This window comes from Haliaeetus albicilla, chromosome 12 (genome assembly GCF_947461875.1).
Source record: "Haliaeetus albicilla chromosome 12, bHalAlb1.1, whole genome shotgun sequence".
In the NCBI taxonomy this organism is placed as follows: Eukaryota; Metazoa; Chordata; class Aves; order Accipitriformes; family Accipitridae; genus Haliaeetus; species Haliaeetus albicilla.
The window spans coordinates 42,946,657-42,974,453 of record NC_091494.1 but is presented as its reverse complement, the minus strand read 5'-3'; the positions used below and the strand labels follow the sequence as shown (position 1 = coordinate 42,974,453).

Below are 27,797 nucleotides of genomic sequence, written 5' to 3'. Positions count from 1 at the left end.
CGGCCGCTCTGGCCCCGTCTCCCGGTCCCGGTTAGCGGCGGCGGGCGGCGCGGCCGGCAGGGACGCGAAAGCGGCCACGCAGCGGGTTCCCCCCCCAGCCCCGGGGGTCCGAGTTCAGAGCGGCGGGGAACACTCTTCTCCTCTCCTCTCCTCGGCTGCGGCGGGGGCCGGGCCGGAGGAGCGGGCCCCACCGCCGCCGTTGTCCCCTGCCCCGGGAGCTCCCCGCACGAAACCGGTGCGACTCCAGCGCCTGACGAGGAGAGACAGAAATTACAGCACAGGGACCATACAGGCGGTGGCAAAACAAGTGGAAGTATTAAACTCAAAGATAGACTACCAGCAGAGACAGGAGTAAATGGCACATATGATATAACCATACAGTAAGCGAACGGGAGTCGTATATGGGATTGATTAGAGGTTGGGGTTTTTTTTTTCTTTTTCTTTCTTTTTAATTTTTCTCTTTAATATGTTGAAATTGCCCAGACTGGTCCAGTACGACATCTTAAACCTTACAGGGACGCACAGCATGAAAACGCCCCCGGGAGCAGGGCTGCGGGGATTATTCCCGGCACGCTCCCAAAGCTGCGGTAAGCGGCGGCGGGGCACACGTGCCGGTGCCGCCCGTGATGCCGACGGGCAGCTTCGCGGCACGCGCTGGCGCCGCTGCAATGTGGGAATGGCTCAGAGAAAGCGGGACCCGAGGTGTGTGGGAGGGTTCACCGAAGAGGACGGGTTTTCCTGCGGCTGCGTTGCCACCTGCGCCCGGCCGCCTGCCGGGCCCCATCCCTGCCGCCGCAGAGGAGGGAGCTCGACCGGCCGCAATGCCGCAGCACTGCCGAAGGCTACGACGCAGCTCGACCAACAGCTGCACGAGGCGATGATAAACACCCTGCACCCGTGCAACTGGAGCTCCTGCCTCTGGTGCTCTGCTGAGGGGGAACTCCCTGCTGAGCCCTGCTGAGCCCTGCTGCCCACCGGCCTGCAAAGGCTGGGGGGTCTAAGCCTGTCCAACAGTGGCAGCTGCAGAAGAGTCTGGCTGCAGCTCTCCACCCATGCAGGAGGTTGCAGTGGGAATGGACAGCCCCCCCGTGATGCTGGGGAAGGCGGTGAACCCTGCGCTTACCTCCGTGTCCCCGTGGGGAGAGGAGCATGTGGAGGAGAGGGACAGCAGTGCCTGGGTGCATGCAGGGGGGTCACCCCAGCCATGCTAATGTGCCCCGCTGGCTTTTCGGGACAAGGCACCTGTGCAGGAGCCGTCCGGCCCCGCAAAAGGCCCGTAGCCCCTTGCACACAGCCGGGGGCTCTGCCGCATGGTAAAGCCCCCCCCCCCCCGCAAACCTCTGCCTGGAGGGCTGTACCCTTTCTGCACCCCGAAGGGAGGGACGGTCAGTGGGTGGGGAGGGGGACAGCAGGGTCCCTGGTGCTGGAGGGCGGCCGGGGATGCTGCGGTGGGAAGGGCTGCCTGGCAAGAGCTGCTGGGGTGGCTCCCCCGCGGCGGGGGCACTGGTAGACCTGCTACGCAGACAGGGCAGCTCCCGCCACTCATGAGGGTTCGATTCCTTCACAGCTGCCAGGGCACCAGGGCTGAGTGTGGCCAGGCAGGGACACGGCCCCGGCAAGGGGGGGGTCCCCCCGCGCCCCGCTCAGCCCTGCCGCCAGTGCGGGAGCACCCAGTGCAGCCACAGGCTGCTGGGTGCCTGTGACAGAGCGGGTCCCCGTCCCTGCCCCCTGCACATGCATGGCAGCCGCCGCAGCCCGGGGACCCCCATGGCCGAGCGGATTTTCATGCTGTCTCCAGGAATTGATATCAGCGTGGACCAGTCTAACATCTCGCAGGTTTTTTTTCTACTGGCTACTGGAATGCGCTCGTTTGGCTTAGGGGTCCTCGATGTCGAGAAACTCTTGCTTGGGGGGGGCCATGCCGCGGTACCAGGCGCATGAGCCATCGCTCCTCTTGATGCAAGCGTAGTGCTTCGCCTGCCGCCCGTCCACGTTGTTCTTCTCCATCGCCCAGTCTGTCCAGAGACACTCATCCGAGGAGGAGACGAAGCAGGGGATGGAGAGGCAGCGCGAGATCTGTGCACAACAGAGACTGTCACCGACCACCCCGAGGGGGGAACGCTGGGGCAGGAGGGGGGTGGGAAGAATCATAGAATCATTTAGGCTGGAAAAGACCTTCAAGATCATCGAGTCCAACCATCATCCATGCCCACTAAACCATGTTATGGAGTACCCTGTCTACGCGCTTTTTGAATACCTCCAGGGATGGTGACTCAACCACTTCCCTGGGCAGCCTATTCCAATGTCTGAAGAAGCAGCACGGGGAAGCTGGGGCTGGTGGTCCTCCACAGCTCTGCTTCATCCACCCACCCCCCAGCTCTGGACCAGGGATGCCAGGCTGCCCCTTGCCTGCAGGGCACAGCAGGGACGTGACCCCAATGCAGGGGGACTGAGGGAACCCCCAGGTGCAGGTCCCAGGGCTGGCCTCAGTTCCCACCCGGAGAGAGCCGGAGGCTCGGCTGCCTGTCCCATGTCCCTGGCTGCATGCTGTGCCCCCTGCACAGCGTCACCCTTGAAGGATGGCGAAAGAGCACCTCGCCACGGAGCCCATGCCTGCCTCGGGGCTGCAGACCCCACTGGCATGGGGAGCAGGGTGCAGCCTGTGCTTGGGGGCAGCCCGGCCACTCACCTTGCACTCGCAGCCCATCTGGTACCGCTGGTTTAGGCTCTTCTTCTGGGTCGGGCTCAGCGAGTCCCAGGTGGACACCAAGTCGCAGAGCGTGATGTGCATCTTGCCGTTGCCCTCTGACTTGCCTGGGGAGAGGCCAGACCAACCGCTCAGAGGGTCCCTCCCAGGTGCCCCCAGACCCAATATTGACTCAGGGTGCCTGGGGCTCAGCCTGGCCTGAGGGGGCTGGAGGCCGCTGTGATCCAGCACCTCCTGCAGTGCGCTGTCCCCAGTGAACCCCAGGGAGCAGAGGCTCATCCTCCAGCTGCCCACACCACAGCCCAGGGCTACCGAGCGCAGCCAGGATGCAGCCAGGGGGTCCACCGAGGGCTGGTGGTGGGAGCAGGAGGAGGAGGGGGGAGGCCGTGCCCGGGGAGCAGGCACACACGTCGCAGGCATCTCAGGAGACACATGAGGCAGCAGGGCCAGCACTGCCACCGACATCCCCCGAGAGCCCTCCCTTGCAGCCACCCACCTGCGATGAGATACTCCTTCTTCCCGCCGGTGTCCAGCAGCCGGCCGCACACGGCGGTGGACGGAGCCGTGTAGATGAACTCTATGTCCTTGTCAGGGCCCTTAAACATCTGGGGAGAAAGAGCAGGAGTGAGCGGCTGGCACGGAGGCTGCCCCGTCCCTCCCAGTCTCCTGCCCCGATGTGCCCCGTTACCTTGATCTGCTTGATTTCATACTGGATTCGTTTGATCGGATTCCCGTATATATCGTTCCCCGAATCCACCTCTTTCGCAGAGACGGCCTTGGCTCGGATCACTGCAATGGAGAGGTGTCGAGGTCAGCCGGGGTGGCCGAGGACTGGCAGTGCTGCCAGTGCCACACGGTGCTGCCCCGGCAGGACAGTCCCGCTCAGTGCCCCCATCCCACAGGGGCTGCCACCCTCACACAGGGCCGGCTGCTTGTGCTGCCCACAGCGAAACCTGCTGCCCTCCCCGCAGATGCCCAGCTGCCCGCAGAGCTGGCTGTCACACACTGTCCCCAAAGAGACGGGACTCTGGCACATGTGGGATGGTGACGGGCAGTGCTGCAGCAGCACCATCACGGCAAGTGATAAGGAAAGGTCACCCCACAATCACCCAGCCCCACTGGCACCAGCCATGCTGGACCTGTCACCCTTGGCCAGCACTGGCTCGGTCTCTGCCCAGTCCCTGCCGGATTCCCGAGCACAGGCTGGCCCTGCCCGGCCTCATGCCCATCACCCAGATGGCACCAGGACAGCTAAAACTGCCAGCAGCATCCTGGGAGCGCCACAGTATTTGTCCCACTGTCATTAATTAAACCAGTCTCTGACAAGAGCCCCAGCCAAATGCCTGCATGACCTAGGTGGGCTGGAGGAGAAAAGGGCAGAGGGAGCTATTTGGAGGGTCACCTTTGGGTGGAGAGGGAGGCGGGAGCCGCGTCCCTGTGGCAGCATGCTGGCTGCTTGCTGCGGCCAGCATGGGCACCAGCACTGCCCACCAAGTGCCTGCACAGGCAGCTTGTGCCGAGATCCCCCTGCCAGCCCCTCTGCACCCCCGTGCTGGGGGAGTGGGGGTCCTGGGACCAGGCTGCCTTCGCACACCACAGCCAGAGCATAGGGTCCCTGTCCCACTATGGAGGGGTCCCAGCTGCCACAGGGCAATGTTCTGCCTGCTGGCTCCCTGCCAGAGCTCAGCTACTGCCGTGCGGAGCTTCGTGCCGTGCAGGCGCAGAAACCGCATCCTCTCGGGGCCGGGGTGTCGCTTCCTGCCCTTGCTGCCTGCAAAAATAACCTGGGGATGCCGAGGGCTGGGGTAGTGGAAAAACACGGCCCAATGAGGGGAGGCAGCGAGCTCCCCAGCTGGCAGCCTCAACCAGCCAGGCCAAAGGCAACAGCCCTCCCAGCTCCACATGCCCCCGGGGCAGTCCCAGCGCTCCGAGGGACAAGGTCGGATGTCCCAGGGCTGGCAAGGCTGCAGCTCCCTGGAGCCCGGGGACAGTGACGGGGGGACAGCTCTGCCGTGGAAGGGTCCCTGTGGTCACGCTGCCAGCACAGCCCAGGGATACACAAACCAGCATGTGAGTGCTCGGCACGTGGCAGTGACCTGCAGGGTGCCCGGGGTGGACAGGGCAGGCAGCAGGCAGCAGGCAGCCAGCTCACCCTTACTCACCAGCTCGGGACACGGCGGCTGGTTCGGTGCCACGCTGTGCGGGTTGCAGCCATGTGTGGCGGACGCAGCCGCTCACACGTGCAGGACCTGGGTCCCTGTGCCAAGACCTGTGGCTCCCCACCCTGCCTGGCTCCCTCCGCCGGCGTGGGGACAGGAGCTCTCGGCCAGCCCCAGGTAGCACCAGGGATGCCAGGGATGTTGATGGTGCAGGGGACAGTGGCAGCCCCAAAGCCACAGCTCCTGCTCAGCACCCTCACAGCCGGGGAGGGGGCCTGGCTGCAGGGCAGGGGCTTGCAGGGCTCCCCGCTCTGCTGGGGGTACCACCATCCCAAGGGGAGGCCAGCTCCCCCATCCCTCAGGGGCACCCCAGTGCCCTGCCAGCCCCGCTCCATGTGCATGCCACACGGTAGGGAATGGGGAGCCGTGGTTTGGCGAAGGCTGCAGGAAGGCAAGCACCAGCCAAGCTGGGGACCCGGCTCGTGTCCCCCACCGAAAGTCCTGGGGTGGGAGCAGCCGGGGATGCGCAGAGGGCTGCCCGCCAGCCTGGCACAGATGAGTTTGCCTTCTTTCGCCTGGCACGGCAAGGAGAAGGAATCTGACCGTGCTCTATAAATACTGCGGGACGCGGGGGCACGCGGATGGGCTATTTAAGCTGAAGGTCAGGGGGGCACGGCCCCACGTGGGTACCAGTAAGTGTCAGCTGAGTTTACTCTGGAAAGGAGAGGGTGGCCACCAGCACAAGCAGGGGCCGGGGAAGAGACTTCCCAAAACAGCCACCCCCAGTCAATGGGGGCACTCACTCAGTGTGGGGCAGGCAGATGCAGTGCCTGCCGGTACCGGGGCTGCACCGAGGGCTTTCCCAGCTGTGCTCCCCTCCCTTGGGGAAGGGCCAGGCTGCCCAGGCACACTGGCAGCACAAGCAGCGTCTCAGCCGTGCAGTAAGCCCCAGCCTCCTTGCCTGCAGTAGGCAGCAGGGCAAGTCCCTCGGCGCAGCCCCCTGGCCCGGTCCCTGTCCCAGGCTGGAGGAGCTCTACTTGGCACATTCGGACTCAGTTCCTGCTGACTGCCAGTGCCTGCGCCCGCTCCTCTGCCAGCAGCGCACCTGGGCCACCGCAGGCATGGGCCACCCCTTGCCCCCCAACCCAGCTGCTGTCGCATCCTCCCACATGCCAGGCCCTTCGCTGCTCTGCGCGTGTCTGCGGCATAACTTGGGTGCAACCGAGCTGGAGAGCCGTGCGCCGACTCTGGCCCCGTGGCTCCAGGCGCGGGGAACGGTTACTGGTTCAGTGGGCTCCAGCCTTTTCCATTCACGTGCTGATGAATCACTTGACAAAAATGCAGCCCAATTCTAGGCGGATTTGTTCTGAACAGTGCGGCTTTGTGGAGGGGACGGCTGCGCTGCGCTTTCCCCGCCAAGACCCCAGCAGTGCAGCCAAGCTGCTCTGCGCCAGCCAGGAACCGGAGCGGCGAGGAGGGTGAGCCGCAGGGATCGTGGAGGGGAGCCCCGGAGGAGAGCCCGGCTGAGATCCCTGGGACGAGGAGGCAGGGCCGAGGGATGGAGGAAACCCCCAGGTGCTCAGAGACCAGCAGTCGAACCTCCCCACATGCCAATGCTCCCATCGGCTGTGTCACCTACCACTCCTGCCACCGACCTGGACAGCCACCAGCCATGGGAGCCCAGACCCTCCGTGAAACTGAGCCGAGGCTCTGCCGGCTCCTGGGGCGCGTGGCAGGCGCAGCATGCTGCCAGCACTGGACAACCAAGTCCAACCAGAGCAATGCTGGAAATGCTCCTTCCCCAGGCGGGACAAGCCATGGCAAGAAGACGCACCGCAGGGTGACCCCCCTTCCCGGCAGGGTGGGAGCCCCACCAGTAACAATCCCTGTGCTGGCCCCCAGGGCTGAAAGCCACGGCCACGCCATAATGAGGACCTTGGAGCCCTCCGGGGGCAGACCCCTGCAAAGCAGCGGGTCCTCTCCCTGCCCTCTGCCATCAGGATCGGTCCCACCACCCCGGCAGAGCAGGGAAATTCACCCCCGTGCCGAGGTTGCCGGCTGGCCGCTTCCTGCCTCTGCACTGGGAGAAATGCCAGCGTTTGCCTTTAACTTGCACACAGAAGCTGCTGCATGAGCAGGGCTGTGTTTGCACCCGGGGCCTTCGGAGCCCCCCAGCCCCTGCCCGCCGAGTGGGGCTGCCCCCTGTGCCTGCTGCCTCGGGGGACTCAGGGCCGGGGCCAGTTCCAAGGGCTTTTGATAGCCCCCCCACACCTCACTGCAGCTGCCTCGGCATGGCCCGTGGCTGCCGGCTGCCTCCCAGCACTGCTCCTCGCTGCCCCATCCTCTGCCCACGGTGGGATGTGGGAAAGGGCAGGCAGGGAGAAGGGCATCTCCCCCCGGCTGCAGAGGGGTGCAGAGGGGGTCCGTGGGGAGCTGGTGGGAGGTCATGACTTCCCACCCTGACCAACTGGGGCTGCCTGGGGCTGAGGAGTCCAGGGCATCCTGCAGCAGAGCAGTCCCCACGCCACGGCAGGCAGCGGTGCCACAAGCTGACCCCACTCCGCTCCCGCTCGCTGGGCGACGAGCACACGACCACCTGGGACAGACTGGGGCTGCGGTACAGCTCCAGGAGCAAAGCTGGGGGCAAATAGAGTCACCCAGTGCCACAAACCCACTGGGATGTCTCTCTGCGCTTGCCAGTTGGTGGGATGCTGTCCTCCCTGGCCCCCGCCACACGGCTGTCCCAGCTCAGGGGCTGCACCCCGTGTTTCTGGCTGCTAAGCCAGAACAGTTCCTGCTGTTGACAGTTGCTATCGCAGCAGCAGCTGCCGTGGGCGGCTGGCGGGGAGATGCTGCGAGACCCTGCAGGGAGATTTGGCAGCCCCAGGTTCTCCCTGGGGAAGGAGGAAAGGAGGTTTGGAAGCGGTGACCTTCCCTGGTGAGACCTGCCAAGAGGGGAAGCTGTGTGGGTGCTGCCCTGCAGCCAGGGTGGATCCTGCCATGGCCTGCCCCAGCTCAGCGGAGCTGCTGAAAAGCGCTGTGCCCGCCTGCGTGTGCCCCATGGGCAGAGGGGCAGCACAAGGAGCCTTAGCCCCAGGACTCCCCTCCTGGCCAGAGATGTGCCAAATGACCGCTCCTTCCTCCACCATCCCACCCCAGACCCCACTGTGCAGCCCCGTCAGCACCCGCCCGCGGCTGGGCTGAATGGCCAGGGAACAAAGCTCCCTTCTCCGGGGCTGCTGGCACTGGCTGAGAGAAGGGGCTGGCTGCCAGTGCCAGCACTGCCCACTGCCTGCCCAGCATCACCAGCCTGGGCACCAGGCACCGCGGTGGGGGCAGCACCGGGGTCACTCCAGCCCTGCTTGAGGGCAGCAGAGATGGAAAGCCAGCAAACCACCCCCGGGAGGGACTCAGCCCCAGCCCTGCCTGGCACACAGGCAGCAAACAGCCCCCCAGGTGCCTGCCAGCACCCCACCAGCCGCAGGGGCAGCGGAGTGGGGCACCCCCACCCCAGCACAGTGGCAGGGCAGTTTTGGGGACGCGGAGCCTGGAGGGATGCAGAGCTGAGCACAGTAGCCCCGCAGTGGAGAATAGGCGGAGGCCACGGGGGCTCCCCCGGTGGGTGGCGGTGCCCGTGGGGAGGCGGGAGGCAGTCCCCGGGCACCAGGCCCCGCTCGCCCGCCGGCCTGCGCGGGAGCCACGGCTTACGAGCTGCCATGGCTGCGTGCGTCATCCCGGTCCTCTGACGGGAGCGGGACGGGGCCCAATCAGCAGCGGCTCCAGCAGTCAGCCCACGGCCCCTCCGCGCCAGCCACACGGGAAGGGCTCCGACCACCGCCGGAGCTCATCGAGGCAGCACCGGGGACCGGCAGCTCCCCTGCTCCATCAGGGCTTGGCAGGGCCCGCTGAGCAGCCACGCTCCCCCCGGCAGCACTCAGCAGCGACTGCTCCCACCTCTCTCCCCAAACCCTCGCCTCTGCCTTGTCCCTGCTGGCCACAGGCAGCCCCCGCTGCTCCTCCCCTGCCTCCACACTCCCTACACCCCATCCTGAGGAACCAAGCACTGGGACAACTGGGATCAGCGCAATGCTGCCAGGAGCCACATCCAAGGTGCCCCCCGTCCCAAGCGGCACACCAAGCCCCTGCTCTCCGCTGCCCCATCGACCTCTCCTGGACCCAGCACTGTCGCATAAGGCCAAAGCCACGGCCATGCCCAGAAGGGCTGAGCATCACCTCCCTCACCCCCCACGTCCTCACGCTGCTCTGGAGGAGACCAAGCAGAAGCCAGGTCTCCTGTTGCAGCCCCCAGCCTAGCCACGTCCCCACCTGGCAGCCAAGCAGTCCCAGCAAAACAACCCCCCAGGCAGGCAGAGAGCAGCCACCGGTCACCACTGCCCCGGCACGGCCCCGGTGAGGAATGGCAGATGGGGCAGACCTGAGCCCTCAGGCCCTGCAGAAAACCGCTGCCTGTCTCACGGGCCAGGAAGCACAATTGCAGGCAGGCCAGGTCACTTATTCCAAGTCACCAGCTCCAGTGACAAGACTCCCAGTCCCTCCGTGACCCCCAGTCCCTCTGGCACCACATGCCCAAGGCAGAGTTGCATTTGCCTCCCCTCTCACCACCTGAAAATACGGCCCTGGGCTCCGGCTCCTCTGGCCCTGTTGCAGGGGACAGCCGGCTGCAGGGGCACGACTGAGGGCAGAAGGGCTGTGGGGAGGCACAGACAAACATGGCAGACACTCCCCATGCTATGGAGCGGAGCGGGGATCCCAGCCCCACAGGGCCAGGGCCCCGCACCATGCTCACCCAGCTCCCCCCTACCAAGGGCTGAGCACGAGCCCTGGGGGCTCATCAGCCGCCCTGGGTGCACCTGGCACTGCAGGGCATCAGCTACCACCACCTCTCCCCCAAGGGCCCAGCCTGGACACAGGCTGTTCCATCCGCAGCAGCCGGGGAAGGTCCCGGCAGCACCCAGCGTCCCAGGCTCTCCCTGGGCTCCGCGTGCTCCGGGGAGGGAGCTGGCTGAGGAGCCTCCCAGCCCCAGAGAGCATCCAGGGGAAGACGAGAAGCACCAAGAAGGCCAGGGATCACAGGCTGCAGGAGACGGATCCGTGTTGCGTGGGAAGAGAAGGCTGGGGAGCTCATCCTGGGATGAGCCCTGCTCCCCCAAGCCGAGCACTGTCCCCACCTGGGCTCACACAAGGCAAGACTGATCCAGGCGAGCCGCACAGGGGACTCAGCCCGGGAGCCAGAAGGTGCCAGCGCTGCGGGCAGCGCGGCCCGGGAGGAGGCTGCCTCAGCAGGACAGGCACCTGCCGAGGGCAGCGGGCCAGCCCGACCCACAGGAGACCACTGCCCAGCCATGCTGCGCTCTCCCAGGGGACAGCTGAGACAGCCAGAGCTGCCAAGACAGACAGTGACTCAGCAGCTGAGTCACGGCTGAGCCGGCACCCCGGGACGGGCAGTGAGTCACGAGTGCCCCAGAAAGCTGATCCCGACAAGAGCGTGACGGGAAGCCGCAGCCCCGCTCCCAGAGCAGGCGCGGGGAATCCCGCGGTCGAGGGACACCGGCTCGAGCAGCAGCTCCAAAAATTCAGTGCTCCATTTTGTCTAGAAACCTCCCTGTCCCCAACATGCTTCGCGGCACGCTGTGCTGAGCAGCAAGGCCAGGCAGAGCTGGGGCACACGGGGCAGCAGCCAGAAGCTGCGGGGAGTTGCCCTCGTGGAGGAGAAACACCGGGAGCGGGGTCTGCAAGGGGCGAGGGGAGCCTGGGAATCCATCAGGAGCATCCTGGCTCAGGAGCAGGGGACAGGGCAGGGCCGTCCAGAGGTTGGGGCTGCCTAAGTGTTTGGGAATGCTACCTCTCCAGCTGAGCCTGGGAACGGCCCCGCAAAGGAGAGCGTCAGGAACTGGGGCTGGTCTGTTTGTTTAATATGTTAAAATTTAATAAGGGCATTATTCATAGAAAGAGGAATCCAGATCCCGGCGCTGCCAAGCCCTCCCTTTCAGCAGCATCCAAGCCGAACAAAGTGGGACGGGGGAGAGGAAATGCCTGGAAATAAGGAACAGACGGGAGGTGACCGAGCCCGCCGCGGCTGGCTCTCCCGGGCCGGGTGCTGGCTCCGCGCTCCAGCCCGGTGCCGTGCGAGGCGGCCGCGCTCGGAGGGCCCCGGCCTCCCCCGGGGCCGTCAGCTCCCCGCGCTGCCACGTACCATCGCGGTTTAATCAAAGTTGGAAGAGGCCGGGCTCAGGCCGTGTCACCGGGGCTGCGCAGCGGGGAGCGCGGCCCCGCGGCGGGAGCAGAGCCCCGCGCCGGCGCCTCCTCGCATCGCCCGGGGACGCCCCGGGGAGCGATGCCGGGCGCGGCCGCGAGGGTCGTGTGTGTGTCCCCCCCCCGCCCCGAGACGGCGAGACGCGCGGGGAGGGACGGACGGACACACCCCGGACGGACGGACGGACGGACCGCGCCCGGCCGCGCATCTGCTCCCGCCGACACACCCCCGGGCCGGCCGGGGCGCAGAGCCCGCACCGCGGGCAGGTGCCCGCTCCCTGCCCGCCCGCTCCGCCCCAACTTTCCGCCCCTTCCCCCGCCGGGAAGTTCGCGCGGGCCGGGGCTGCCGGGGCTCCTGCCGGGGCTCCTGCCGGGGGCTGCGGGGCCCCGCGGGGACAAAGCGCGGGGGCGGCGGTCGGCGCTCACCTACGTCCGCGTTGCAGAAGGCCTGTTGCGGGTGGATGGGCGAGCAGCTGCAGGCGTCGGCCGGGCGGGCCCTGCCGAGCAGCAGCACCGCCAGCCAGGCCAGCAGGCTGGGCAGCGCGGCGGGCATCTTGCGGCGGGGCTGCGAGGCTCAGCGACCCGGCCGAGAAAGCCGCATCCACCGCCGGGCCCGGCCGAGCCGCCGCCGGAAAGTTTGGGTCCGGCAGCCGCGGCCCCTGCGCGGCGTTGCGGGCGCTGCTGCGGCCGCTCCTCCGCTGCCTTCTATGGAGGTGTTTTCTTCCTTCCCCGGCTGCCGCTCAGCCTCGCTTTTTAATGTGCTCCGGGGATTTGCTGCTCCTCCTCTGCATGGCGCGGGGCCAGCCCGGCTGCTCCCGCCCCTCCGCAGGATGCGGCTCCGCGCCGCGCTCGCCTCCCCCGGCCCGGCCCGGCCCGGCCCGGCCCCCGCCGCGGGCACCGGCCGCCCCCGCCCCCGCCCGAGCCCCGCGCATCCCCCCCGCCCGTCTCCCCCGCCCCCCCCCCCCCCCCCCGCGGCCCCGGGACCCGCCGCCCCTTCTCCCGGGCGGGGCCCGGCAGCGGCGGGCAGGGCCGGGCAGCGGGCGGGGAAGGCGCCGGGGGCAGGCACGGGAGCCCGGCCCCAGCTCGCAGACCTGGCGGCCGGCCCGCGCCGAGCGGAGCGGTAAATTGCAGGGGAGGGCTGCGATTATGTCTGTGCCCAAGCATTTCCTCTCCTTCCGGCTCCTCCAGCTCAGCTCATCCCACCGCTCGAGCCCCCCTCGCCTGCTCCCTCCTCCGCGCCCCTGGCACGGCCGGTGAGCTGCGCCCACCCGGGGGTCCTGCGCCACCGCGACAGGCCCGCGGACCTCGGGCGCTTCTCCCCTTTGGCCGGCAGCCGCCTGCCCTGGAGCGCGTCTCCGGAACCCCCACCTCGTCCCTCTCCCGGCTGCGTCGCGGCAGAGGGCGGCGGGATGCTCCCGCTCTCACGGTACCTGTACCCCCGTGCCCAGCCGGCCACACGAGCACGCTCCATCCCTCCGGCGGTGCCTTCGTCCCTGCGAAGCGGGCAGGGAGCCCAGCTCTGCCTCTGGGCAGGGACACGGCTTCGGAGCACAGCTGAGCCGGGTGCCGCAGGCACACACGTTGCCGGGGACAAACAGCACCAGCGGCCGCAAAACCTGCTCCCGAGCCAGCTTCTTGCCACAGAGCTGCCCTGCCATGGCTACTCACGTTTGAGGGAGGTGTCAGAGCTGCTTGCCCTCCAGAATGAGAAGAAACAGCAGAAATGCGGGCAGCCGAACCCGGTCCAAGCCCTGCTCGAGGCTAAAGGGAACCTGGGGAGGAGACTGTATTCACAGCGCTGGGAAGTTGCATGAAACCTGGAGCTGGGGCTCCAGATCCCCAACCCCACTGCGGGGCACATAGTTTGCAGATGCTTTGGCAGCAGTCACCAGGAGTCCTGCCGGCCCAGCTGCCCAAGGTGCGGGGTGCTGCCGCACACCCTGGTGCTGCTGGGCACTTGCGCTGCTCCGAAGGCACTGTGGATCTGAGGGTCTGGGGGCCCGGAGATGCTTCAGCCCAGTCGTGTTTGTGGTGAGGCAGGGGCTGACGGTCCTGCTGCCCACACCGCACTGCTGCCCCCGGGCCCTGGCAGCCTCCCAGGCCCCTTATATCCTGCCTGCACAAGGAGGGGGGAGATGGGGTCCAGCCAGATTGCTAGGAAAAGGGCTGGTGTGGGCAGACAGGGCAGCCGGTGGGATGGTCTGGAGGCACAGGGGGCCATGGTACGGGGAGGCCCCACTTTCCAGCGGGGTGCAGAGCTCCCTGCCTGGCTAAGCCCAGGGGACAAGAAGGGGCCACACAGCAAGGACAGCCACCGGGACAGCCCTAGGGCCAAAACAGGTGCTGTGGAGCCACCGGCCCCAGGCCAGGAGGGCGAGCGAGGCCAGGAGAGGCTGTGCCAAGTGAAGCATAGGCGAAGGCAAAGTGGCCGACGTGGCCCATGCCAGCTGGCGCCCAGCGTGGGCTGGGGACGCACCCTGGGTGCACTGGCCTGGGTGCTGCACGGCCCCAGAGGCCACGTGCCCTGGCGAGGCCAGCTCTGCCCACAGCACTGGGGATGGGTCTGTGCCTGGGGCAGAGCTGCCCCGCAGAGGAGATGAGCGTGTCCGCTCGCAGCCCAGCGCCGGCGTGAGTCATTGTCTGGGCTAAACGAAAACACGTGTCCAGCCTCGTACGCGCTCCTCACTCGGCTTGCAGAGGTGCCTGACACTGTAAACAGGGGTGGGGGGGGCCAGCCTGGCTGGGCTCTCGGGAGGGCCCCCATCCCCACCAGCTCTCTGCACCAAGGGTGCTCCCACCCAACCACAGCCCACCACTGCATCAGCAGGCCCCCTCCTCCCCCAAGCACAGCTGGTCCCCGAAGTGGGGCAGCTGGGAGGCACAGGGGGCCCAAGGCCCCCCCTGAACCGCAGCAGCCGGTCCCAGCTCTCTGATGCCCTGCCTGCTGGCAGAGCTGCCCGAGGGGAAGGGTGTTAACAGGGACCCCCAGCCAAAGGGAGACACCCAGACGGCCCAAACATGTTTTGGTGTCAGCTGGGGGCTTCTGCCCGGAGCTACAAGGCAGCCACTTATCAAGCTGCACTTCTGCCTGCTCCCACCCACACTGGGTCCCTCTGACAGCAGCTCTGCTGGCAGCATTCCCACAGGCACCCAGGGCTGCCGCAAGGTCGCCCTGACATCGCATTGGACGCATTCCTGGGGGACCCTGGACCACAGCCCAGCTCCAGGGGGAAGGAGGTCCCACTCCTGCAGCCAGGGTTGCGGAAGGTCCTGGCACCGCCATCGCATCATCTCCCGCCAGCTGCCCTGTGCCTGCAGCTCTCCCCTGCCAAACTGGGGTGCACCGCAGAGCTAAACACTGGCCCCAGTGCCTCGCTGGTGGCTGGTGTGAAGCTGTGCTGCCCTGCAAACTGGGACAGGGGCTCGGCTGAGCTGGGGGAGCGTAGGCCAGGCCAGGAGCTGCAATTCTTGCAGTTAGCGGGGTGGGGAAGAGGCCCTGGGGGCCTGCAGATGCCCATGTTTCGCACTTTTGGATCCTGAGACGTGTGCAAGTTCCTCCTGGGGGGCCACAGGCTGCTGCTGCGATTTCACAACACCGCTGGCGAGCTCGGGAAGGGCTCCCTGGCCAGAAAAGCCTGGGGCTGCTGCGAACACTTCCCAGCTGCTTCCGGCCTTGGGAAGCCAAGCTGGTGCTTCTGGCTCTCCCTCCTGTGCCGAGTACGGCAGCCCTCGGAGCAGGCGTGGGCCGCCAGCTCCCGGCGGCTTCTGTCCAGGTCCCGGCTCTTCCTGGAGCTGACAGCTCTGGGTCTAGAGGCACTGCCAGGGCCTGAGCCATGCACAGCCAGAGCTGGGAGAAGATACATGGCCAGCAAGCCATGTACCTCCTAGACCTGCAGCTGGGAATGGCGTGGGGCCAAGCACAGGGATGTGCCCACTTTACACCCGGCCACAGCTGTTGACCCCATCAGTCACTTGGGGCCACACTCACTTCCCCCAGTCCCGCCAGCAGAGCCGCTGTGCTGGTACAGCAGCGCCAGGAGTGGCCCTGGCTGCCGGTGCTTGAGGCCACTAAAAGCCTCTTCCCTGGTGCTACTGGAAGTGTGGGTAATGCTGCGTCCCCCTCAGTGACCGGGGCAGAGGGACACTGCCGCAGTCCCCTCCCACGTGAGACTTTCCCCAGTGCTCAGGGCTGTTCGTCACCCCAGCCGCCCACTCACCCAGCTTACGGGAAAAGGGAAGGAAGACCAGCTTCTGGGGAAAAAGTGTGATGAAATCCCCCATGGCTATGACATCGTAGACAGCCCTCGCCTGCCCCGGCTGTGACGCCCTGCTGTGGCCCCATCACCCCTAGTCACCCTGACCCCAGGAAGATCAGGAACGGGGCAGGATCCTGGCAGTCATGCCCTCAAGGATGCTCCTCCCCATAGGGATGATTGTCCCCACGTCTCCGGTACATTCCCAGTCAGGTGCTGAGGACATGGATCAGAGGTTCTCCTGCAGGGTGGCCCCAGGACAGGCCCACTGCTCCAGCTGGACACCCGCTCCTCCACCCGGGGAGCACCGCAGCATGGCGGGACACAAGGCAGAGCACGGGCTCAGGCTCCTCCTCGGCTGCAAAACCGGAGCCTGGATGTCACCAGAACCACTGACTTGCACAGAGGGTTTCTGTCGCAATTAAGGGCTGGACACTAATGGCTGCAGTGCGGGGCCTGCCCGGGGAACTGGCGCAAGGGGACTTCACCATCTGTCTCCTGGGCTGGGGCTTGCAGCACCCTGTGGTGGCAGTCCCTTGCCACCAGGTGCCACTGCCGAAACACTCGCACCACGCCTGCTGCAGCAGAGCCAACACTTTACAGGAGACGCCAAGGCCAACTACAGAGCTGGGAGCGCTGCCCAGCATCCCTCGGCAGAGCGCCCGGCTAGGAGCATGCTGGCAGGGCCTGCCCCAGCACCCCTCGGCCTCCCTCACCCCTCCAGTCCAGTGCAAAAGTCGGTTAAATAAACTCAATGCCCTCGTATTTCACGCTCCCAATCCTGGTCTCTGGCAGGAGGAAGCGCCCGTCCAGCGTGAAGGCCATGATGTAGCTGGCGATCTTGCCGTTGTCCTCTTCTGATTTCAGCGCCACGATGATCTGGTCGTCTGTGTCCGGGATGAACTTGAAGGAGGAGAAGCCATGGGTGGGGACCACTTCGCCCACACGTCCCACCGTCACATCCCCGAAGTCCTGGGTGGAGCTCAGCAGCAGGTTGGTGCCTCGCCGCTCGTCCGCCTTCTCGTTGTATCGCTCGTGGCTGGCGCGGCGCGGCAGGAAGAACCAGCGCTGCAGGGTGTCGCTCCAGGAGGCTGACTCATGGATCAGGTAACCTGCGGCAGGGAGCAGTGTCTGACGGCACGGGGCAAATGGGGCACCTGCCAGGCTGGGGCAGGACTCTTCCCCGCTCCAAAAGGCGCCGCAGCCGGGGAGGTCGCAGCCCCGCACAGGCAACCACTGCTGCGAACGTTTCCGCCTCCTCCTGCCCCACTGTCTGTGCAGCAGCTCCCCCAGTCCCCCCCAGAGCCGGGCAGGGGCACCCTGGCACGACCTCCTTTGCCCACTGGCTAAGCCACCCTCGAGCTGCTCATGGCTCAGAAAGGGGAGAAAACTGGCCAGGGCAGGCTATGGCCTCTCTGCCAGGACAGGGGGAGGTCTGTGGCCTCCAGCGTCCTTTAAATCTCACACCAGTCCCAGTAGCTACGGGTAGGGAGACCTCAGCCCCAGAGCCCGCAGAGGGTATGGGACATAGGGTGGCAGGAGGAAGCCTCGATCAGTACCTGGGGGGCGGATCCCCGCTGCAGCCCTCAGCGCGTTGTAGTTCGCCACCCAGTTCTCATGGCCGACGTCACCCTTGTAGCCAATGACCTTCACCCACTCGGGGTTCTCGTTCACCACCTCCCCTGTCGTCGTCGTCCACTCCTTGCCCAGTCCCCCTACATAGAGGTGCTCGTCCTTCACCGCCAGCCACTCTGCCTTGAAGCCTGCAGTGGAGAGAGCGGCATGAGCTGGGGCTTGGCCAGGACACAGACATCACACCGGTTCCCACTCCCCTGACCGCCACTCCCCAGATGGCCCAGTGCTGGGCACAGCCTTCCCCCATGCAGCCAGCCAGTCCCTGGGCAGGAATTGCCCCAGGCCCAGCTGGGCTTACAGGGTCACAGAAAAGGTGCACCCCACCCCAGCGAACCACAAAAAGCCAAAGGCTTCACTGCTCTGCATCTGCGGGGCGGGACGGGGGAGCTCACCTTTACCCACTGTGCCGTCCCCGTCCGGGAGGATCACCCAGGGCACCACCTTGTTGCCCTCAATCTGGTAGACCACTCCTGTCCGGTCGTCCACAGTGTACAGCTTCCCGTTGAAGACGACCAGCTCGGAGAGCTCCATGCCCCTGCCCTTCTCAGCCAGGTGGGACTGTAGCACGCTCTCATCTTTGTCCCACTCCACTGTCACGCTGTCCCCGCTGTCCGACAGCACGAGGTAGCCCTTCTTCAGGTAACTGAACCAGGTGTGCTCCTCAGAGCCCCGGGACTGCGTATCCAGGTCCGCAATGACTCCAATGCGATAGCGCACACCCTCGGGGTTTCTCTGAGGTGGGGACAGTGGGTAGGTGTCATTGTAGCGGTCCCCTGCCTGCAGGCTGAGCTGCCAGTTACGAGGATTGGGAGGGATGGGCCGTGCCGGGGAGGACCGGTGCAGGCAGAAAAGCAGCAGCACAAACCCCACGCAGGCTGACGACAGCACGATGGCCTTCCAGCGCAGTCGGAAGCGGGGGTCAGCACCCTTGGTCATGGACGCGAGGACAGGCAAGCCACCCACGCTGATCCGGAGGGGGCTCATAGACTCATGGCAGGGCGGGACGGGCATCAGACTGGGGGCGAGGAGAACCTGGTGGCAAAGAGGGGAAGAACAGGTCAGAGAGCTGGAGCCTGGCGCTGCACTGAGCTCGGGGGGCAGCAGGGCACAGCTATGAGGTAGAGACGAGGGGGCCCATCCCCTCGGTGCTGCCGTCTTGCACAGGGAAGAGCCAGCACGCCAAGGGGGCTGCTTTGCTGCTAGAGCCACTCTCAGCCCCTTCTGAACCCCCCTCTGTACTCCCAGACCAGAACAAGCCCTGGTATGTTGGCAGGCATGCACAACCTGCTCAGCACCTCTACCTGCCCCAGGGTCCGCAGCAGCCCAGGCAGAGAGTTGAGGCACCCTGGCCCAGGCTGAGCCCCTGGAACCTATGTTGGGGTGTCCTGCTGAGCAGCATCCCCGCACAGGCCCAGGACGAAGGAGGTTCCCTTCCAGCAGCAAGGACGACCCTTGCTGTCTCCGGAGCAGGGTCTGGCTAGCGAGCGGCGAGCATGTCCCCAGGTCCCACAGGGATACCGGGAGACACGTGGCAGCTCCGCCCGAGCAGGATGCCAACGTCTGAGCAGGAAGCGCATTGCCTGGGTCCAAGGGACAAATACCCTGACCTGCCCAGCCTTAAAGTCGCAGCACCCCCCCCCACCCCTGCCAGGCCTGCCCACGGTCATAGCATCTCCTCTGGGCAGGACTCGCAGGTGGGTACCTTCAGCCCACCCCGGGCTGTGCCCACCCGCAGTGCCAGGGCACCGGCAGTGCCTCTCCCTACCACCTCCCTCTGTGCAGCGCAGGGGACGCTGCAGCTCCCTGCGCTCCTGCAGACGGGCGCTCCAGGTGGTGCAGGGAGCAAGCAGCCCCCCGGGACTGGAAGCTTCCCCAACACCACCCGCTCTCACCCCGTGCCACGCAGCATGGGGCAAGGACCCCCAGCCCGGGGCAGGGCAGAGGACAGCTGCCAGCCCAGCGCTGTCCCCAAAGGGCCCATCACTGGCCGTGGTGGGGCCCCGGGCCTGGTACTGGGCACGGGGCCGTGCTCCCCGCAGGCGGCCGTGCCGCGGGGCTCTCAATGTGCCTTTCAGCAGCCCGAGGTGTGAACAGAGGCTGCATTGAGCGTGGGGGGCCGAGCCCCGGGCAGGCGGGTGTGCTCCGGGCCGCGGCCGGGACACGGGAGAGCCCGTGAGGGACGGCTGCTCGCCCCGGGGCCCCGCTGTGGCAGGGGATGGACCCCGCGGGGAGAGAGCACCCACTCCGTCCTGCCGGGACCCCCGAGCATCGCCCTCGGCAGGGCCCCGGGGACGCCGCTCGGTGCACTGGCCCCCGCCGCGGCCGTAGGGACCCCAGCACCTGCCCTGAGCACCGCTACGGGACCCCCCCCCCCCGACCATGGACACGGGGGGAACCACCCCCCTGGGCACGGTCACGGGGACCCCCTCGACTCCGCCGGGCCCGCCCTTGAGGACCCCCGAGCCCCCTCCCCGAGCGAGCCGCCGGGAAGGCGGCCTGAGCGGGGCCTTGAGGGCCTCCGCGCCGCCGGCACCCTCCGCCCCGGGGCACAGCCCCGGGGACCCCGATGCTCCCGCCCGAGCAGGGTGCTCGGGGCCCGCGGTGCTCCCGCCCCAGCCCGGCGGGGACCCCCGTGCTGCAGGCCCGGCCCGGCTTTAGGGCCCCAGGGCGCGCCCCGCGCCCCCCGCCCCGCTGTCCCCGCTCACCGCGGCGCCGCCCGAGCGCAGCCGCCCGCCTCCCCCGCCGCCGCGCGCAGCCGCCGCCGCCGCCGCCGCCGCCTACAGCTCCCGGCAGGCCCCGCGCACCGCCACGGCAGCCGGCAGTGGCCAAACGGCCTCGGCGGGAACTACAACTCCCAGCAGCCCCCGCGCGCCACCGCCCCTATTGCACACCCTCCCCAGCCGCGCCGCGGGGGATGCTGGGAGCTGCAGTCCGCCCCGCGGCCTGCTCCGCCCCCGAACCGGGCCTGGCCAGCCCCGACCGGAGCCGACACCCCCCCACACACCCCAACCCACGCACGGGCAGTTGGAGCCCAGCGACGGGGAGCCGCACTGCGGGGGAGGGAGGCGGCCCTGCCCCCGGGGTGGGCCCAGCCCCCCTGGTGGGCCCAGCCCTCCGGGTGGGCCCAGCCCGGCTGTCCGGTGGGCACGACCCCGGTGCAGCCCCCGGTGCAGGCTGGCCCCTGCCCGCAGCTTCTTCTACCGCGCCAGCACTGGCCTGGACGCGCCCCGTGTCCCTCCCGCCACTTGGTGTGCGGGGAGCGGGGACAGATCCTGCCCAGCACCGTGGGACACCCGTGCGCGTCTGGCTGCCAGCAGCCGCCCGTGAAAGGCCCGTCCCCGGTCGGGGCTGGGCAGGCTCCAGTGCCCCCGGGGCTGGGGAACGGCCGGCGGGTCTCCCGGTGTGGGGCAGGGTCCTGCCCCGGGGCACTGCTGCAGCCGCCGGGGTCCCAGCCCCCACGCACACTGACACCAGTGAAGCCCCTGGCACGTGCCGCCCCCGTTCCCTGACCTCAGGCCAGCGACGGTCATGGCCGCGGGCCCGGTGCTGGCAGGCGCCGGGAGCACACATGGTTAACGCCGGCCGCCCGCGCTGCCGGGCTCACATCTGGCAGTGGGAGGGCTGCGCGCCTCGTCCCGCTCCTCCGCTGCCTCCTTTACTTTCTAGAAAGTGCATTTCCGCCCAGGCCGAGGGAGAAGAGGCAGCTGGAGCGGGAGGCAGCAGCCGATCCGTCCCGGGCAGGCTCTGCCCCGCGCCCGGGGGCTGGCAGGGCAGCACGGGGGGATGCTCTAGGGAAGGAAAGGCAGCGCCGGGAGGGAACAGCCCTGCCCCAGAGGTAGGTGGGGGGCAGGTTTGGGGGGGGGGGGGGGCTGCAGGCCTGGGGACCGGCACCCCAGCACTGCACCTTGTTGCATACCCATCTGCGGGTGCTGCCGGCGACGGGCGTTGCGGCATCGATACGGATTCACCCAGGAGGCAGCTCTGCCTTACCAGGCGCATGGGTGCCCTGGGGCACATCCAGTGAGGGGGACTGGTGTCCCCCCCCGCCCCTAGTCCGACCAGTTGAGTGAGGCCCCTGCCCTGCCCGAAAACGGGGCGGTGGGGAGCGCAGGGCTGAACCTCACAGCCCGACTCACAGCAGCTCCAGGAGGACAGTCACTGGGAGAGGGTTACTGCTGGAGCCTGCAGCGCCGGCTTGACCCTGCACAGATCCACTGCGAGTCCCCCAGCCCTGCCTCAGCCGTGTGCCCAAAAAGCCAGTCCCCATGAGCATGTCAAACCCAGGGCTGGGCCACCCCTGGGCATGTCTGGGGGGGGAACGGTGTCTGCTGGGGTCCCCAGCACAACATCTGGCTGGTGCTGCTGGGTGCCGTGGGAGCTGGAGGGCTGCAACCACCCTGCTGGTCCTTTACCACAGCTGCCCCGTGCAGCTCCCACCCGGCTGCCCACAGGGTCTGCACTGCTCCAGGGGTGCAAACGGCTCTGCAGCCATTCCAGCTGCTGCAGCAAAAAGTGGGGGGAGCTATCCCACCAGCACAACCCCAGAGGCATCCCAGCTCTGGCTGCTGCAGCTCAGGGAGGGCTGCATCTACCCCCCTAAGCAGGGAGGGTGAGGTGGGTGTGCAGGTCCTGCTGCCTCCACACAGCCCCTGCCGCTCTGAGCCCCCTCCTCCCTCTCCCAGGGTTTGCTCTTGTTTCATCCTGGTCTTCATCGCTGCCTGGAATGTATTTCAGGACGTTTTGACTTGCAGTCCTAAGGCTTTAGCAGCCACTGAATTTAAATCTCCAAACTGCTCCTGGAGAGCATCCAACCCTAACAGGAAAAACAGCGTCCCTTCAGCGGGACGGTATATGCCCATGCGTACGCGGGCACTTCCCGCCCAGCGCGCCTGCAGGGTGCAGGGGGAAACACACACTCAGGGGCCCCGGCAAGCCCTGCACGCTACTGGTGGGTGCACCGTGCTGCCAATGGCGCTGAGCATGCACAGCATGCTCGCCTCCATTTCCAGCCCTACGACAGCCTGGGAAGCACACTGCCTTTCTCAGTCAGAATTTCCTGGTGAAGGATTTCTTCTCCTCATGGAGCAGTTCCCTGTGAAGCTGCTTTTTGCCCAGGGTTGAGCCTGCTTCAGGTCCCAGGAGAACATCTGGTTTGATGGTCCCAGAGCTGAGGGAAAACCACGGGCTTCCCGAAACCCTGGTGGGCTGCATGCCATGCTCACTGGCATGTGGCTGGCACAGCCAGAGGCCAAACAGGGTGCGGAGAGCCAGGGCCAAGGCTGCCCTGGATGATATCTGCTCACAAGCCCCTGACTGGCCTCCTCTGTGCTTCTATCCATGGATCTGCTTTTCCCCTGCCCGCAGAGCTGAGCATGGGCAGGCACCAGGCCAGGGCGCAGGCAGGGAGGATGCGGCGCCAGGCTGCCCGCATGCGGTGCCCACAGCCCTGCCTCTCCCCATACCCAGCAGCACCAGTGGGACATGGGCCGAGATAATGGGGTGAGAGGCAGGGGGGACAGAGACAGGGGTACATAGGCACCCAGGAAGCACGTGAGGGGACAGACCCTTTACGGAGGGTGTGAGCAGCAGGAAAGCCCTTGGGAGCCTTTCCCCATTCCTCCGCCCCTTCCTGGCCCCAGCAAAGGTGACTCATAAGCCAGGCATCCACCCTGGCCTCGAACACCCTCCGCACCCGCTGCCGGAGCATGGAGCACAGCCACCCGGTCCCTGGACCCCACCAGCCCCCATGCTCGGGGGACAACTGTAATAGCCTGCCCACAGGCTGGCCCAGCCTGGCAATCACTGATTGGGGACCCAGTGCTCAGAGAGCAGACATTCACCAAAACAACAGGATTTGGCCCCAAAATACTTCCCCATGGTCTGGCCCACCTCCAGGACGCAGGGCTGTGCAGGGCCCTTTGCACCTTGGGCAGGCGCTCTGGGATCCCGGCAAAGGATCCCATCCATCCTGTGGAGCATGGCCAGTCAGTGCAGGGAGGGACAGTGTTTGGGGAGGGGAGAAAGGCAAAGGCCATACCCCTTCGGGAAGGCACCTGATGGAGACAAGAGCCTGGCAAACAGCCTTTCCCAGCGCTGCAAGGCCCCAGCATGGCAGGGTGTGGGACCAGGCAGCCCACACCTGCAGCCCTGTGCCTGTCCAGTCATGGCCCAGCCCCACCTCGGACCCTGCTGCTGCAGGATGCCAAACAGCTGGGCGGTGCTGCACATGTGTTTGACCATGGCTGTCCTGGTGCCTTCGGGGCAAGGTGCTGTGGGCCCAGCCCCATGCCTCCAGTGGGCACAGCTGTGATAAGGCAGGGAAGGGCAGCAGAGCTGCCCAGGTTGTGCCATGGTGCCACCGGCTACTGCAAATATTAGCTTTGGCCCCACACAGGGTGTGGGTTCCCAGGAAGGTTTCTCCCCATGGCAGCTAGCTCGCAGCTGGGGCTGCCAGCCCACACCCGTGTCTCCAGAGAAGTGGGTCTTGTCTCTTTGCAAACTCTCAGACTGAAGGCTGGCAGCTCCTGGGGCACAGGAGCCCCTTTCACGGGGTCTGGGCAGCCTGTGCTGCAGGCATCCTTGCACGGTCTGGGGCAGGAGGAGGGATGCAGACACCCTTCCCAGGCAGGGCTAGGGCCTCCCACAACAGACAGGGCTGCACCCCAGCATTTGCCCCATGGCATCTGGAGCTGCCTGTAATTTTTTTCAGGTGCTGACACCCTGAGTTGCCACTTTTAGGTATCCATGGGAGGCAGCTGAATCCAGGCTGAGTAGGAGCAGCAGTGCATCGCCCAGGGCTTGGACAGTCAGCCAGAAGCTGCTGCTCCATTCCACCCTTGGCTTCCCAGGTAATTCCCTCTTCCATGCATGCCAAGGCTCTGGGAGTTGCATAGCCCCAGCTCCCAGCTTGTTGGCGAGCCCGGAGCCCCTCCACTGCCCCAAATGCGGGTCTCCCAGGCTGCTCACTGGAGCATCACCAAGGCACACGGCCCACCTAAAAGCAGCTGTTCAGGTACAGATGGTCCCTGCAGCTGCAAGAGACACATGTACCTATGCTGTGGGCTCTGCTGCAGAAGGGCTGCTGCAAGGGTAGCCTTTTGGGGCTGGAAATACAGCTGTGCCCTGCCTGGGGCTGCATGGTGCACCAGGTCCTGTCCTGAGGACAGCACAGGGCACAGCCAGGCTGGCACAGCCAGGCATCTCTGCAACTCCTGGCTCTGCCAGGCCTTGCTATCCCCCTCAGCCATCCCTGGCATCTCACAGGGCACTGCCACAGCATGGAGGGGCTTTGGGTGCTCCGTGTCCTGCTGCTTTCCTGCCTGCTGCTGCCCTCCGCTGTGGTGAGCCAGACTACCCCCAGCCCTGACAGGCGTTTGCAGACAGACCCCGAGGGGGCACCATCCCAGCACCATGCTGCCAGGTGAGGGGACCCCTGGGCCAGGGTGTTTTGCAGCCAGGGCCAGGGCAGTCCTGGCACCGCAAAGGGCCCTGGCCCCCACCCGTAGCTCCCTGTTGTGCTTTGCTTTCTGCCCTCCCCAGGGCCATACGGGAGCAGGAAGCCAGCAGTGCCCAGGAGGGGCTGCCCCCGCGGCCCCGCTGCGTTCGCTGCTGCGAGCCACCCGACCAGCACTTCTCCTACCCCCAGTACCAGCCCCTGCCTCAAATCAACATGACCATCCTGAAAGGTGAGGGCTGGCAGGATCCCGTGCTGCGGCACTGCCCACAGCCGAACCTGCAGCCCGGGTACCCCATGCCGCTGGGCACCACCAGTCTGCCTGGTCTGCCAGCATCACCCCAGGGCCAGCGCAAAGCCAGGCTCCCAGTGCCAGCTCTCTGGGATGCCAGTCTCGCACAAACTGGGAGTGAGAAGCCAGAGCTGGTGCCTGCAGTCCAGCACCCTGCACAGGCAGAGGGGCAGTGGGCAGGAGACATTCCTGGGCATGAGCTGCTTCTGCTCTGGTGGCCTCTGGGCAGCAGCTTTGGAAGCAGAATCAGAGCCCAGGGAGGGGGCAGGGGCTGGGAGCATTTGCTGTTGTCTCCATCCCTTTCTGTCAGACAAAAGGGGCTTCCAGGGCACTGGATTTAGAGGTGGCACCTGCCCCTGACAGCACAACTGTCCCTCCTGCTTTGCCCAGGTGAGAAGGGGGACCGCGGCGAGCGAGGCATGCAGGGCAAGTTTGGCAAGACAGGGGTGGCCGGCAGCAGGGGCCATGCAGGGCCCAAGGGACAGAAGGGCAGCGTGGGCGCCCCAGGGGAGCGCTGCAAAAGCCACTATGCTGCCTTCTCGGTGGGCCGCAAGAAACCCTTGCACAGCAACGACTACTACCAGACACTCATCTTTGACACGGAGTTTGTCAACCTCTACGACCACTTCAACATGTTCACGGGCAAGTTTTACTGCTATGTCCCCGGGATCTACTACTTCAGCCTCAACGTGCACACCTGGAACCAGAAGGAGACATACCTGCACATCATGCGCAATGGGGTGGAGGTGGTGATCCTCTACGCCCAGGTGAGCGACCGCAGCATCATGCAGAGCCAAAGCGTCATGCTGGAGCTGCAGGAGCAGGATGAGGTCTGGGTGCGGCTCTACAAGGGTGAGCGGGAGAACGCCGTCTTCAGCGATGAGTACGACACTTACATCACCTTCAGTGGCCACCTCATCAAATACAGCGGGGACCCCTGAGCACCTGGTCCACCCTGCTCCTCCTCCTCCTCCCCTGGGGGAGGTGTCCAAGGAGCCCCTGCCACCCTCTCACCCTGGGCATGTGTCCTGCCATTAAGCTGTTAGCCCTTTTACATGCCACTACCCCCAGCAGCTGTGCAAGTGTGTGAATACCCCCACATCCAGCTCCTCGAGGCCAATTGGATGCACCTGGAGGAGTTGAAGCCATTTCCAGCCTCTGCTGCATTTGTAACCTGGGCAGTGGCCACTTACCTGGGGCAAGTAGGGAGCTCATCCCCACCTGTGTCTGCTTCAGAGCTAGGTTTGCTGGGGAACAGGCATTCGTGGCACCAGCTGAACAGGTTTGACTGCCAGTACCCTGGTGTGAGGCAGTGCAGACACATGCACTGTGTTCCTCCCTTGCCCCGCTTGCACTGTGCCATGCTCTGCAGCCTCCTTCTCCTGGAAAAGGGCAGATGGTGTTCAGCATCCAGCAGTAAAGGCAATAAAACCACTAAGGGTCCCTCCTCCCTTCTGCAGAGCTGGGTCCCAACAGCGTGGATGGTGCAGCATGGTGCTGGGTACCCTCCAGGCTGACACTTTCCCCAAATGCTCCCATGGGGAAGCAGATTGCATCAGTTCCCCTCTGCAAGTCCCCATCACAGTTCCCCCCCACTGCAGCCTCTACTCGGTGCCAACACTGCCGAGGAGGGGCTGGCTCCCCACCGGCAGCCCTGGGTGCGGGGCCTTTGGTCTTAGCTGCTTCCTCTTCAGTTAGATTATCTGCTGGCCAGGCTTCGTATTTTTGTAGATGCAATAGCAGAGTGGGGGCTCAGGGCAGCGTACTGCTACCCGCCCTCTGTACAGCTTGTGACCACATTAAACACCCCACAATTTCAAGTCCTACTCACATTTCCAGTGCATCCTCTTGCTTTGTGCGTGCGGGACCCTCAAGCAGCTCAGGGCAGGTTCCCAATCCCAGAGTGCAGGGGCTCCCTGAGAGCCATGGGCTGGCACGGTGCTGCCAAGCTGGTGGTGGAAAGGGAAGGGCAGACCACCCCTGGAGAGCCAGGGGGACCTGAGCAAGGCTCTGCAAGCGCCAGCTGCTCCCTAAGGGCCTCAGAGCTGGGAGCAGTAACAGAGCAGTCAGCCTGCGAGCAGGGCAGGCTTGGGGTGGTGGCTGGGTTTACCAAGAGTCCAGATCAGCTGGCACATCCACAGTGATGAAGCAGGTCTGACATCAAGATGGGAAGCCGGTGGTTGGGGTCTGGATCAGTGAGTCTGTGGCCAGGCAGAGCAGAGCTGCAAATGGAGACCAGCATCCTTGCTAATACAGCAGGGCTGAGCTTAAATAGTGCCCTGGCCCCATGGGGGGGGGTGTGTCAGGTGAGGCTGGTCAGGCTGTTTAGGGCTGGTAGTGCCTCCAGGGCCCCAGCACTGCTGTCCCTGGGGGGCTGGCCCCAGGGACCCTGCAGGGGGGATGGAGGCAGCTGCCCTGCCCATGGCCGGCCCAGGGCCCCATTTCAGCCCCATGGTGGGGGCAAAGCCCCACAGCAGCACCCGGCCCCCCGGGCGGCAGGCAGAGCTGGGGCTGCCGGCGCTGCTGGCACATGGCAGGAGGGGAGGGCTGCCTGCTGCGGCGCGGCCGCCGGCCCAGGTACTGGCTCTGTCCCAGTCTGCACAGCAGGGCCTGTTCTGGGACACAGGTCACATCCCAGCACACATGTCCCATCCTGGGAACAGGCCATCCTGGGACACAGGCCATCACAGGACATGTGGCCCCATCCCAGGACACACAGCCCATCTCAGGATACACGTCCCATCCTGGGACATGCGTCCCAGTCCCAGGACACACATCCCTTCCTGGGACACATGTCCCAATCCCAGGACCCACGTCCCAATCCCAGGACACACAGCCCATCCCAGGACACATGTCCCATCCTGGGACATGCATCCCAATCCTGGGATACACAGCTCATCCCAGGACACACAGCCCCATCCCAGGACACATGTCCCGTCCTGGGACAGGCGTCCCAATCCCAGGACACACACAGTCCATCCCAGGACACACGTCCCATCCTGGGACACATGTCCCAATCCCAGGA

General features: G+C 66.2%; 3 protein-coding genes across 4 annotated transcripts; 1 reads left to right on the top strand and 2 right to left on the bottom strand.

Annotated features, from left to right (window-relative positions):
• Window positions 1-291: 291 nt before the first annotated feature.
• TIMP2 (TIMP metallopeptidase inhibitor 2) lies at window positions 292-11,946 on the bottom strand. The gene is made up of 5 exons (XM_069799498.1): window positions 11,566-11,946; window positions 3,396-3,496; window positions 3,204-3,312; window positions 2,690-2,814; window positions 292-2,076 (listed from the first exon to the last, which is right to left on the bottom strand). The coding sequence occupies exons 1-5, from the start codon at window positions 11,690-11,692 to the stop codon at window positions 1,876-1,878; spliced, it is 663 nt and encodes a 220-aa protein (XP_069655599.1). The 5' UTR covers window positions 11,693-11,946; the 3' UTR covers window positions 292-1,875.
• Window positions 11,947-15,971: 4,025 nt separating this feature from the next.
• Window positions 15,972-20,963, bottom strand: CANT1 (calcium activated nucleotidase 1). 2 transcript variants are annotated; one of them, XM_069799496.1, is made up of 4 exons: window positions 20,944-20,963; window positions 17,420-18,059; window positions 16,952-17,155; window positions 15,972-16,504 (listed from the first exon to the last, which is right to left on the bottom strand). In XM_069799496.1, exons 2-4 carry the CDS (start codon window positions 18,036-18,038, stop codon window positions 16,134-16,136), a joined length of 1,194 nt encoding a protein of 397 aa, XP_069655597.1. In that variant the 5' UTR covers window positions 18,039-18,059; window positions 20,944-20,963; the 3' UTR covers window positions 15,972-16,133. The 2 variants fall into 2 exon arrangements, with proteins under 2 accessions (XP_069655597.1, XP_069655596.1); XM_069799495.1 differs by lacking the exon at window positions 20,944-20,963 and adding an exon at window positions 19,733-19,893.
• On the top strand, window positions 20,581-26,598 carry C1QTNF1 (C1q and TNF related 1). Its single transcript, XM_069799497.1, is given in 6 exon segments — window positions 20,581-20,801; window positions 20,803-20,862; window positions 23,766-23,875; window positions 24,291-24,447; window positions 24,567-24,712; window positions 25,163-26,598. Coding segments are annotated over 6 exon segments (1,230 nt in total). The 5' UTR covers window positions 20,581-20,595; the 3' UTR covers window positions 25,714-26,598.
• Window positions 26,599-27,797: the final 1,199 nt, after the last annotated feature.